Source organism: Calonectris borealis, chromosome 24 (genome assembly GCF_964195595.1).
Source record: "Calonectris borealis chromosome 24, bCalBor7.hap1.2, whole genome shotgun sequence".
In the NCBI taxonomy this organism is placed as follows: domain Eukaryota; kingdom Metazoa; phylum Chordata; class Aves; order Procellariiformes; family Procellariidae; genus Calonectris; species Calonectris borealis.
Window position 1 is genome coordinate 7942756 of NC_134335.1, and position 12483 is coordinate 7955238.

The following is a 12483-nucleotide window of genomic DNA, read 5'->3' on the forward strand; positions in this document are numbered from 1 at the left end:
CCAGGCGTCCTGCGCGCGCAGGGCGGGGCGGGGCGCGGTGGCGCCGGCGGGAAGAAGGGGCGGCGTGGCGGGAAGAAGGGGCGGCGTGGCGGGAGCGGGGCCGCGGGCGGGGATGGCGGTGCCTTTCGTGGAGGACTGGGACCTGGTGCAGACGCTGGGCGAAGGCGCCTACGGGGAGTGAGTGCGGCGGGGCCGGGGGGTGCGTGGGTTGGGGGGGGGGGCCGGGGTTGCTGCCTGCCGGGGCGCGCCCCTTGCACGCCCCTTGCACGCCCACTGCCCCCCGCTGCTCGCCCGCCCCTCGCCCGCCCTCTGCAGAGCCGCTGCCTGCCCGGCTTCACCCCGGCCTGGCCCCGGGGTGGGCCGCTTGCACACCCGCTGTGCACCCTCCGCTTGCCCTGGCTTGGCCATTGCGTGCCCCTTATGTGGCTACTGCTCGCCCGCAGGTTGCCCACTGCTTGGCCATTGTGTGCCCCTTATGTGGCCACTGCTTGCCCATTGCGTGCCCCTTGTATGCCCACCGCTTGCCCGCTGGTTGCCTGTTGCATGCCCCTTGTGTGCCCACTGCTTGGCCATTGCGTGCCCCTTGTGTGCCCACTGCTTGGCCATTGCGTGCCCCTTATGTGGCTACTGCTTGCCCCCTGCTTGGCCATTGTGTGCCCCTTATGTGGCCACTGCTTGCCCGCTGGTTGCCTGTTGCATGCCCCTTATGTGCCCACTGCTTGGCTATCGCATGCCCCTTGTGTGCCCACTGCATGCCCCTTATGTGGCCACTGCTTGCCCCCTGCTTGGCCATCGCATGCCCCTTGTGTGCTCACTGCATGGCCACTGCTTCCCACTGCTTGGCCATCATATGCCCCTTGTGTGCCCACTGCTGGACCACTGCTTGGCCATTGCAAGCCCCTTATGTGCCCGCTGCTTGGCCATCGCGTACCCCTTCTGTGCTCACTGCTTGGCCATTGTGTGCCCCTTATGTGGCCACTGCTTGCCCCCTGCTTGGCCATTGCATACCTCTTGTGTTCCCACTGCTTGCCCATCGCGTGCCCCTTGTGTGCTCACTGTGTGGCCACTGCTTGGCCATTGTGTGCCCCTTACGTGGCCACTGCTTGCCCGTTGCTTGGCCATTGCATGCCCCTTATATGCTTGCTGTTTGACCGTTGCATACCTCTTGTGTGCCCACTGCTTGGCCATTGCGTACCCCTTATGTGGCCACTGCTTGCCCGCTGCTTGCCCTTTGCTTGGCCATTGCATGCCCCTTGTATGCCCACTGCATGGTTCTTGCATGCCCTTTATGCACTGCTTGCCCACTGTTTGGCCATTGCATGCCCCTTACATGCCCACTGCTTGGCCATCACTTGCTCGCTGCATGGCCGCTGCATGGCCATTGCATGCCTGCTGCTTGCCCACTGCTTGGCTGTTGCATGCCCCTTGTATGCCCACTGCATGGTTGTTGCATGCCCTTTATGCACTGCTTGCCCACTGTTTGGCCATTGCATGCCCCTTACATGCCCACTGCTTGGCCATCACTTGCTCGCTGCATGCCCCTTGTATGCCCACTGCATGGTTGTTGCATGCCCTTTATGCACCTACTGCTTGCCCGCTGCTTGGCTGTTGCATGCCCCTTGTATGCCCACTGCATGGTTGTTGCATGCCCTTTATGCACCTACTGCTTGCCCGCTGCTTGGCTATTGCATGCCCCTTACATGCCCACTGCTTGCCTGCTGCTTGGCTGTTGCATGCCCCTTGCTTGCCCGCTGCTTGGCCATTGCATGCCCTTTACACGCCCACTGCTTGGCCATCACTTGCTCGCTGCATGGCCGCTGCATGGCCATTGCATGCCCGCTGCTTGCCTGCTGCTTGGCTGTTGCGTGCCCCTTGCGTGCTCACTGCTTGCCCGTTGCACGCGCAGCATACGCCCGTCGCCCGCGTGCCCACCGCGCAACCCCTGCACGCCGCCTGCGTCGCCTGCCTCTTCCCTGCCCGCTGCCCCTCTCCCCTGGCAGCGTTTGTGCCCGCTCTGCGCCCCGCTGACCCCCCGCCCGCCCCAGGGTGCAGCTGGCCGTCAACCGCCGCACCGAGGAAGCCGTGGCCGTGAAAATCGTGGACATGAAGCGCGCGGCCGACTGCCCGGAGAACATCAAGAAGGAAATCTGCATCAACAAGATGCTCAACCACGAGAACGTCGTCAAGTTCTACGGGCACCGGCGCGAAGGTGCCACGCAATACCTCTTCCTGGAGTACTGCAGCGGCGGCGAGCTCTTCGACCGCATCGGTGCGCCCGCTTCAAAATACCTTTTATTTTCTATAAAACAACGCATTAAAAAATTAATCCCTAAACGCTGGAGAATTGCTCTTCCCCTTCTTGTTCCCCTCGCGCAGAGCCGGATATCGGGATGCCGGAGCCGGAGGCGCAGCGTTTCTTCCAGCAGCTGATCGCCGGCGTGGTGAGTGCGGCGGCGATGGCAGCGGTGCCGGCGGCGGCCCCCGCGCGGCGCTGACCCTTCTCTCCCCCCCCCAGGTCTATCTGCACAGCATCGGCATCACCCACCGCGACCTGAAGCCGGAGAACCTGCTGCTGGACGAGCGAGGTGGGGAGGGGGGACGGCGCAGTCCCTCTCCGCCCCCCGTTTAAGTTTAATTTTGAATTTGAATTTTAATTATTTTGAATTTTGAATTTTGAATTTGAAAATTTTAATTTGAAATTTTTAATTTTGACTTTTTAATTTTGACTTTTTGATTTGAAATTTTTAATTTGGAATTTTTAATTTGAATTTTTAATTTTGAATTTTTAATTTGACATTTTTATCTGAATACTTAATTTGATTATTTAATTTTATTTTTATTTTTAATCTTTAATTTGAAATTTTAATTTGCGTTTTTATCTGAATATTTTATTTGAATATTTTATTTGAATTTTTATTTGACATTTGTTTGAATATTTGATTTGATTATTTAATTTTATTTTGAATTTTGAATTTTGAATTTGACATTTTTATTTGACATTTGTTTGAATATTTGATTTGATTATTTAATTTTATTTTGAATTTTGAATTTGACATTTTTATTTGACATTTTTATTTGAATACTTAATTTGATTTTTAATTTTTAATTTGAAATTTTAATTTCCATTTTTAATTTGAATGTTTAATTTGAATTTTTATTTGACTTTTTTTGTTTGAATATTTAATTTGATTTCTAATTTTTAATTTTATTTTTTAGTTTGAATTTTGAATTTGAATATTTAGTTTGAATTTTGAATTTGAATATTTAATTTGAATTTTTTAAATTTGAATATTTAATTTGATTTTGGGCCCAGAGAACCTGAAAATCTCCGATTTCGGCTTGGCCACCGTCTTCAAACACAACGGCCGGGAGCGGCTGCTCAACAAGATGTGCGGCACCCTGCCCTACGTGGCCCCCGAGCTGCTGCGGCGCCCCGAGTTCAGGGCTGAGCCCGTCGACGTCTGGGCTTGCGGCGTGGTGCTGACCGCCATGCTGGCCGGAGGTGGGCCGCCTGCAATGTATAGAGGGACCTATGGAATGCATAAGGTGGGGGGATGTATGAGATGCTCGAGGGACATACGTGAAATGCGGGGGGGCGGGCGAAGGGGGTGCCGGGGCTGCAGAGGGCGCGCATCTGAACCGCAGAGGGGGGGTATATGAAATGCGGGGCGGGGGGTGCGTATGGAATGCATAGGGGGAGGCGCATGGAGTGCACGGGGGGTGTATGAGATGGGGAGGGGGCCCATAGGAGTCGGGGGGGGGGGATGTGCGAGGTGTGTGTGTATGGCAGGCAGAAGGGGAGGTATGGAATGCATAGGGAGAGGTGTAGGGAATGCAGAGGGGGGATGTATGAGATGTGTGAGGGGGGTGTACGAGATGCACGGGGGAGGTATGGAATGCATGGGGGGAATCCATGTGATGCAGAGCCCGCGGCCTTGCACGAAAAATCGCCGCGCTGTCGTAGTCGGTGCTGCTGTGTGCTCGTGCACACCGCAGGGCTTTGCACGCCGCAGGGCTTTGCACGCCGCAGGGTTTTGCACGTTGCAATACTTTTGCACGCTGCAGGGCATTTGCATGCTGCAGGGCTTTGCATGCCACTGGGCTTTTGCACATTGCAATACTTTTGCATGCTGTGGGGCATTTGCGCACTGCAAGGTGCTTGCACGTTGCAGGGTGTTTGCATGCCAGAGGGCTTTGCACGCTGCAGGGCGTTTGCATGTTGCAGGGCTCTGCACGTTGCAATACTTTTGCACACTGCAGGGCATTTGCGTGCTGTGGGGCACTTTTGCACACTGCGGGGTGTTTGCACGTTGCAGGGTGTTTGCACGATGCAGGGTGTTTGCACGATGCAGGGTGTTTGCATGCCACAGGGCTTTGCACGTTGCAGGGTGTTTGCACGTTGCAGGGCTTTGCACGTTGCAGGGCATTGCATGCCGCAGGGCTTCACACATTGCAGACCTTTGCACGCCACCTTTTGCACATTGCAACGCCTTCACACGCTGCGCGCCTTTGCACGTCGCCCCCTTTTAAAACCACGCAGAACCGGTCTTTATTCCACACCCCCCCCTCGCAAAACCTCTCCGTGCAAATCTTGCTGCGCTGCCTCCTTGGCTGCATTTTCCCCCTTTCCCCTCTGCACCGGTGCAATAACGCAGCGGGTTTTCTCCTGCGGCAGAGCTGCCCTGGGACCAGCCCAGCGATAGCTGCCAGGAATACAGCGACTGGAAGGAAAGGAAAACCTACCTCCCGCCTTGGAAAAAGATCGATTCGGCACCCTTAGGTAAGCAACCGGCACCCGGCGGCGCCCGACGCCGCGCCGGCAATCAAAATTTCCTCCCCCCCCCCCCCGTCTCCCCCAGCTTTGCTGCACAAGATCCTGACGGAGAGCCCGGCGGCCAGGATCACCATCCCCGACATCAAGAAGGACCGGTGGTACAGCAAACCCCTCAAAAAGGGTAAGGGGCCGCCGGGGAGCGCGCTCGTCCCCCCCCAAATTGGGGGGGGGGGGCGTTATTGGGTGTCTCGTCCCTTTGCAGGCGTCAAGCGGGCTCGCGTGTCCTCGGGGGGGGTCACCGACTCCCCCGGCGGCTTCTCCAAGCACGTCCGCTCCGATATGGACTTCTCGCCGGTGAAGAGCGCGCTCGGGTGAGCCTCCGCTCCCCTCTGCGGCCCTCCCCGCCTTGCAAGCGCAGGCTTGGGGCGCTGCAAGTCGCCCCGTTGCTGTTTGGGCCGCTGGGGTTCCTTGCTCTGGGGGAAACGGGAGCTTTCCGGCACGTTTGCACGGTGCGGGGCTTTGCGCGTTGTGGGGCGCTGCAGGGCTTTGCGCGCTGCAGGGCTTTGCGCGGTGCAGGGCTTTGCGCGCTGCAGGGCTTTGCACGCTGCAGAGCTTTGCACGCTGCAGAGCTTTGCACGCTGCAGAGCTTTGCGTGGTGCAAGGTTTTGCACGTTGCAGGGTTTTACATGCCGCCAGGCTTTACGTGTTGCAAAGCTTTACGCGGCGCAGGGCTTTGCCCCCCCGCAGGGCTTTGCGCAGTGCAAGGCTCTGCACTTTGCAATTTTTTGCATGTTGCAGGGCTTTGCAGGGTGCAGGGCTTTGCACGTCGTGGGGTGTTGCAGGGCTTTGCACGCTGCAGGGCTTTGCACAGTGCAAGGCTTTGCACATTGCAAGGCTTTGCATGCCGCCAGGTTTTGCACGCTGCAGGGCTTTGCAGGGTGTGAGGCTCTGCACTTTGCAATTTTTTGCATGGTGCAGGGCTTTGCGCGGTGCAGGGCTTTGCAGGGTGCAGGGCTTTACATGGCGCCGGGCTTTACACGTTGCAAAGCTTTACACGTTGCAGGGCTTTGCACGCTGCAAGGCTTTGCAGGGTGCAAGGCTCTGCACTTTGCAATTCTTTGCATGTTGCAGGGCTTTTTGCACGCTGCAGGGCTTTGCAGGGTGCAGGGCTTTGCACGGTTCCAGGCTCTACGTGCCACCAGGCTTTACACGTTGCAGAGCTTTACACGTTGCAGAGCTTTACACGTTGCAGGGCTTTACACGTTGCAGGGCTTTGCCCACTGCAGGGCTTTGCACACTGCAAGTCTTTGCGCTTTGCAATTCTTTGCACGTTGCGGGGCTTTCCCTGTGTTTTCACCAGGAGGTGGTTTGGGGGAAACCACGCACAAGCCTGTGTTTACCCCGCTGGCGTATGCACGAGCCTCCAAAATCCTGCAAAATCCCACAGCGGTGCAATCCCCGTCCTCCAATATCTCCACGATTCCCCATCCTTGCCGCCTCCCCTTTGCACGAGCCTCCCTAACGTCCCGTCTCCCCTTGCGTTGCAGCGAGGAGAAGGCGACCTACTCCACGTCGCAGCCGGAGCCCGGCACCGGCGCAGCGCTCTGGGAGAGCGGGGCGGCCAGCATCGACAAACTGGTGCAGGGCATCAGCTTCTCCCAGCCCGCCTGCCCCGAACACATGCTGGTCAACAGCCAGCTCCTCGGCACCCCGGGCTCCTCGCAGGTGCTGCGCGGGTGGGGGCTGCGGCGGCCGCCTGGCGGTATTTGGGGTGCAGCGCTGCGGGTTTTATTGCAGCGGGGTGGAACTTCGCAGTATTCGGGGTGCAACTGCGCAGGGTTTATAGTATCAGGATGCAACTTTGCAATATCGGGGACGCGGTTTTGCAGTATTTGTCATCTCAGGCTGCAAGTTTGCAGTATTTGGGGTGCAACTTTGCAGTATTTTCAGTACCAGGATACAACTTTGCAATGTTTAGGGTGCAACTTTGCAGCATTTATAATACCAGGATGCAACTTTGCAATATTGGGGATGCGGCTTTGCAATGTTCTTCGTCTCGGGGCGCAGCTTTGTAAGGTTTATCATCTCGGGATGCAACCTTGCAATATTTAGGGTGCAACTTTGCGGTATTTGGGATGCAGCTTTGTAATGTCAGGGAGCAACTGCAATATTGGGGATGTGGCTTTGCAATATTAGTCATCTCAGGATGCAAGTTGGCAGTAGTTGGAGTGCAACTTTGCAGTATTTTCAGTACCAGGATGCAACTTTGCCATGTTTAGGGTGCAGCTTTGCAGCGTTTATAATACCAGGGTGCAACTTTGCAATATTGGGGATGTGACTTTGCAATGTTTATCATCTCTGGGTGCAACTTTGTAGTATTTAGGGTGCAACTTTGCAGTATTTTTAGTATCAGGATAGAACTTTGCAATGTTTAGGGTGCAGCTTTGCAGCGTTTACAATACCAGAATGCAACTCTGCAGTATTTGGGATGCAGCTTTGCATCCGATTTACAATATCGGGGTCCAACTTTACAGTATTTATAATGTTTGGGGTGCAACTTTGCATTATATATATGACATTAGAGAGCAACTTTGCAGTATATATAACATCAGGGAGCAACTTTGCAATATTGGCGGTGCAGCTTTGCAGTGTTTATCATCTGGGGGTGCAACTTTGCAGGATTGGGGGTGCAACTTTGCATCATTTATAGTAGCAGGATGCAACTTTGCAATGTTTGGGGTGCGGCTTTGCAGCATTTACAATATCAGGGTGCAACTCTGCAGTATTTGGGCTGCAGCTTTGCGTCCGATTTGTAACATCGGGGTCCAACTTTGCAGGATTTATTACATTTGGGCTGCAACTTTGCATTATGTGTGTAAGATTAAGAAGCAGCTTTGCGATATTTGTAATATTAGGGAGCAACTTTGCAATGCTGGGGATGCTGCTTTGCAGTATTTATAATATTTGGGGTGCAACTTTGCAATATTTCTCTTGCAACCTGGGAGATGCAACTCGGGGCATTTACCATCAGGGGGTGCAGCTTTGCAATATTTATCCTCTTAAGGCCGGGCTTTTGCAGAGCTGGGGCTGCAGCTTTGCGGGATTTGTAACCTTTGCAACCCGGTTTTGGGGGTCGGCAGAGCCCGTGGCAGCGGCTGGTGAAGCGGATGACGCGCTTCTTCACCAAACTGGACGCCGATGGTTCTTACCGCGCCCTGAAAGAGGTCTGTGAGAAGATGGGGTACGGCTGGAAGAAGAGCTGCACGAACCAGGTAGGGATTGGGGTGCAAAATCGCGGGGTGGGAACCCCCCATCTGCAATTTGGGGGATCCCCCCTCCTTTGCTGTCGTTTTGCAGGTCACCATCTCGACCACGGACAGGAGGAACAACAAACTCATCTTCAAGGTGAACCTGGTGGAGATGGAGAGCAAGATTTTGGTGGATTTTCGCCTCTCCAAGGTGAGCGGGGGGTCAGGGCGGGTGCACGGTGGGTGCAAGGTGATGCAGGGTCTTGCAAGACCATGCAGGGTGGGTGCAGGACCGTGCAGGGTGGGTGCAAGGTGGGTGCAAGACCGTGCAAGGTGGGTGCAAGGTGGGTGCAAGACCATGCAAGGTGAGTGCAAGACCATGCAAGGTGGGTGCAAGGTGGGTGCAAGACCATGCAAGGTGGGTGCAAGGTGGGTGCAAGACCATGCAAGGTGGGTGCAAGGTGATGCAAGACCATGCAAGGTTGGGTGCAAGGCGGTGTTGGTGGGTGCAAGGAGATGCAAAATGGGTGCAAGGAGATGCAAAATGGGTGCAAGGAGACACAGGGCAGTGCCTGGGGGGTGTAAGGTGGGTGCAAGGTGGTGCAAAGCAATGCAGGGTGGCTGCAGCGCAATGCAAAGGCGGTGCACAGCGCATGCAAGGCGGTGCAGAGCAATGCAAGGTGGGTGCAAGGTGGTGCAAGGCAATGCGAGGTGGCTGCAAAGTGGTGCACAGCGGGTGCAAGGCGATGCAAAGCAATGCAAAGCGGCTGCAACGCAACGCAAAGGCGGTGGCGCAGCGCATGCAGGGTGGTGCAGAGCAGTGTAAGGTGGGTGCAAGGTGGTGCACGGTGCGTGCAAGGCGATGCAAAGCAGTGCAAGGTGGGTGCTAAGCGGTGCCCGGTGGGTGGTGCAAAGCAATGCAAGGTGGCTGCAACGCAATGCAAAGGCGGCGCACAGCGCATGCAAGGCGGTGCGGAGCAACGCAAGGCGGGCGCAGGGCGGTGCATGGCGGGCGCGAGGTGATGCAAAGCGGTGCAAGGTGGGTGCGAGTCGATGCAACCCCCCCCCCCCCACCTCTCCCCGCGCAGGGCGACGGCCTGGAGTTCAAGAGGCATTTCCTGAAAATCAAGGGCAAGCTCAGCGACATCGTCAGCACCCAGAAAGTCTGGCTGCCCGCTACCTGAGCCCCCTGCACCCCACCTGCCTCCTCCCCCTCCTCCTCTTCCTCCTCTTCCTCCTGGCGGGGCTCCCGCGGCAGCACCCGAACGCCGTGAAGGCGACCGACGGCGCGCTTCAGGTTTTAAAGGTTCAATAAAGCCCTGGGGGGGACAAAGCGATGCCGCTTGCTGCAATGGGTCCCATCCTGCCGCGGCCAACGGAGGGTGCTGGGCTGGCCTGATGGGTGCATCCAGGGTGCTGAGGGGGGGAGGCGATGCAAACCGGGGGCCCTGGGGTGCTCCACAACCCAGCAATTTAAAAAGGCATTAAATAAAAAATAGCAATTAGGGATCAGTTCCTCCCCCCCAGCTTATTTTCGCCCCAAAAAGGGGCAGCGGCAACATTTTGCCTCGTTACCCCAATTAACCCCTTCCGTCCAGCCCAGCCCCCCACCTGCAGCGGTGATGCTGAGATTTGCGGCCAAAATTCCTCCCCGGGGATGCGGGGGGCTGCTCTGCGTTGGTGCAATATAACCCATTTTATTCCGTATTTTGGGGGGTGTTTTGGCTGCAATTTTTTGGGGATCTCAACGAGCGTGGGGCTCGTTCACTCTGAAACCTACTGATGTTCACGCTGAAAACTACTGATCTGTTCACTCTGAAACCTACTGATGTCATTCATGCTGAAACCTACTGATGCTGTTCACACCGAAACCTACTGATGCCATTCACTCTGAAACCTACTGATGGCGCAGCATTGCTCAGCCAGTGTAAAACCCACTCCGGGATCTCCGCCGAGCTGTGCAGCCCAAAACCCGCCCGTTCCGACCCCCCCAAGGTTTAGGGGCTGACCCCCACCGCCCCCCCCTTTCCTGCCCCGTCTCAGGGCAGCAGCTGCCCTCATTTTCCAACCTCTCTAATTGCTTTTCGGAAGGGCTAACGAGCTGAGAGCTGCCAGGGGTTGTTAGCGCTGGAGCGAGAGAGGAGAGCCGGGGATTAACCTCTTCCCCCCCCTCAAAAAAGAGCATCCCCCCCAAAAAAAAACCCACCCCGGGGTGCAAACCCTGTGACACCTCCACAATTTCTCCACAAGCTGCATCAGTGTTTAATTATTGGGGTAGAAAACGCTCTTTTTACTTGTTTTCCCCTTTTTTTTTTTAGTTTTTTTAATATCCCTTTCCCCATTATTTTTTTTTTCCTCCGGTGAGAACCCCCCTTCGGTGAAGCAATTAGCGGCGATTTTTTAATTGCATATTTATATTGCAGCCGGGGAGCGAGACCCCGGCAGCGGGCGAGGGGGAAGCAGGAAGACGCCGCCTTCGACCTTGTTTGCTTTTCAGCCGGGATTAAGCGCTTTTAATTGTCCCGGAGATCACAGATTGCGGCCGGGAGGGATAATTAGGCTGAATACAGGGTTTTCTGGTTCACTCCCCCCAGGAATTTATATTTGTAAGGGGGAAAAAAAAAAAACCACATAAAAAAGCTTTGGGAATGCCTTGGGAATTAAGGATTTGGGGGGGGTTGCGAGGCTGGACACAATTCGTTGCATGAGTGGGTCTCATCTTGCAGGCTGCGAGGGAAAAGCCTCCCCTTTAGCAACAAATTCTTTTTTCATCTATTACCGGCCGTAAATAGGTTATTTTTGGGGGGTCACGGGGCACATTTCCCCCCTGGGATGCTTTGGCAGAGGCCGCGCACGGCTCGCGCTCCGCCTTGGTCTCGCGCGTTAACCAGGCTCGATTATCCCACGGGAATTATTTTCCACCCCAATTTTTTAGGTTGGTTGGTTTGTTTTTTTTTTTTTTTCTTTGCTCCGGAGGGAGGATTATTTTCTATTTTGGGGGTTCGAGGGTGGAAATTCTAGGGGGATAAAAGATTTATTTTAAAATCTATCCGGGTAAAAAAAGGGGGCTGCGCGGGGCCGGGTCCCTGAAAGCGCCCATTGTGCGGCCCCGCTGGGGACAAGGCGCTCTCAGAGAGGCACCGGAGCGTGCAAAATGCCTTAAACCAACATTATCGCCGGCGCGGGAGGCTTCGCCCCCCCCCTCCTCATCACAAATTCATGGTGCTCGGGCGGGCGCAGGTTAATTTTGCCGTCCCTCGGGCCTCCTGGCAGCATCCTGGGCCGCGGGGTGAGGGATGCTGGGGGAGGGATGCGGTGATGGGGGTGGGGGATGGAGGATTCAGGGCGCGGAGGTGGGAGGGAGGGTTTAGGGTGTAGGTGGGGGATGCGGGATGGAGGGTGCGGAGGTGGGACAGGATTTAGGATGCAGATGCAGGATGCGGGATGCAGGATGCAGATGCGGGATGGAGGATTTAGGACGTAGGTGCAGGATTCAGGATGCAGATGTGGGACATAGGATTTAGGATGCAGATGCAGGATGCGGGATAGAGGATTTAGGGTGCAGATCGGGGACGTAGGGTTTTGGATGTAGATGCAGGGTGGAGGATTTAGGATGCAGATGATGGAGGATGCGGGGTAGAGGATTTAGGATGCAGATGCAGGACACAGGATGGAGGATTCAGGATGCGGATGTGGGATGGAGGATTTAGGACGTAGATGCAGGATGCAGGACGGAGAACTTAGGATGCAGCTCGGGGACGTAGGATTTTGGATGTAGGTGCAGGACGGAGGATTTAGGATGCAGACGTGGGATGGAGGATGTAGGAATCAGATGGATGGGGGATTTAGGATGTAGATGCAGGATGCAGATGTGGGACATAGGATTTAGGATGTAGGTGGAGGATGCGGCATAGAGGATTCAGGATGCGGATGGAGGACACAGGATGAAGGATTCAGGATGCGGATGTGGGATGGAGGATTTAGGATGTAGGTGCAGGATTCAGGATGCAGAGGCAAGATGCAGGATAGAGGATTTAGGATGCAGATGGGGGACGTAGGATTTAGGATGCAGATGCAGGACACAGGATGGAGGATTCAGGATGCGGATGTGGGATGGAGGATTTAGGACGTAGATGCAGGATGCGGGACGGAGAACTTAGGATGCAGATACGGGACATAGGATTTAGGATGTAGGTGCAGGATGCGGGATGGAGGATGTCGGGTGCCGATGCGGGATGCAGGATGGAGGATTTAGGATGCAGGATGGAGGATTTAGGATGCAGATGCAGGATGTGGGATGCAGGATGGAGATTTAGGATGCAGGATTGGGGGTTCAGATAGAAGACGGAGGATTTAGGATGCAGATGCAGGATGCGGGATGCAGGATGGAGGATTTAGGATGCAGATGCAGGATGCGGGATGCAGGGTGGAGGATTTAGGATGCAGATGCAGGTTTCCAGA

At 55.4% G+C, this 12483-nt stretch overlaps 1 protein-coding gene across 2 annotated transcripts; it reads left to right on the top strand.

The window, feature by feature from the left end:
- Positions 1–35: 35 nt before the first annotated feature.
- Positions 36–9355, top strand: CHEK1 (checkpoint kinase 1). 2 transcript variants are annotated; one of them, XM_075173113.1, is made up of 12 exons: positions 36–177; positions 2046–2269; positions 2377–2441; positions 2516–2585; positions 3314–3502; positions 4676–4780; positions 4860–4955; positions 5037–5145; positions 6322–6499; positions 7915–8046; positions 8132–8233; positions 9111–9355. In XM_075173113.1, exons 1-12 carry the CDS (start codon positions 113–115, stop codon positions 9204–9206), a joined length of 1431 nt encoding a protein of 476 aa, XP_075029214.1. In that variant the 5' UTR covers positions 36–112; the 3' UTR covers positions 9207–9355. The 2 variants fall into 2 exon arrangements, with proteins under 2 accessions (XP_075029214.1, XP_075029213.1); XM_075173112.1 differs by having other exon boundaries at positions 112–177; positions 4860–5145.
- The last annotated feature ends 3128 nt before the right edge of the window (positions 9356–12483 follow it).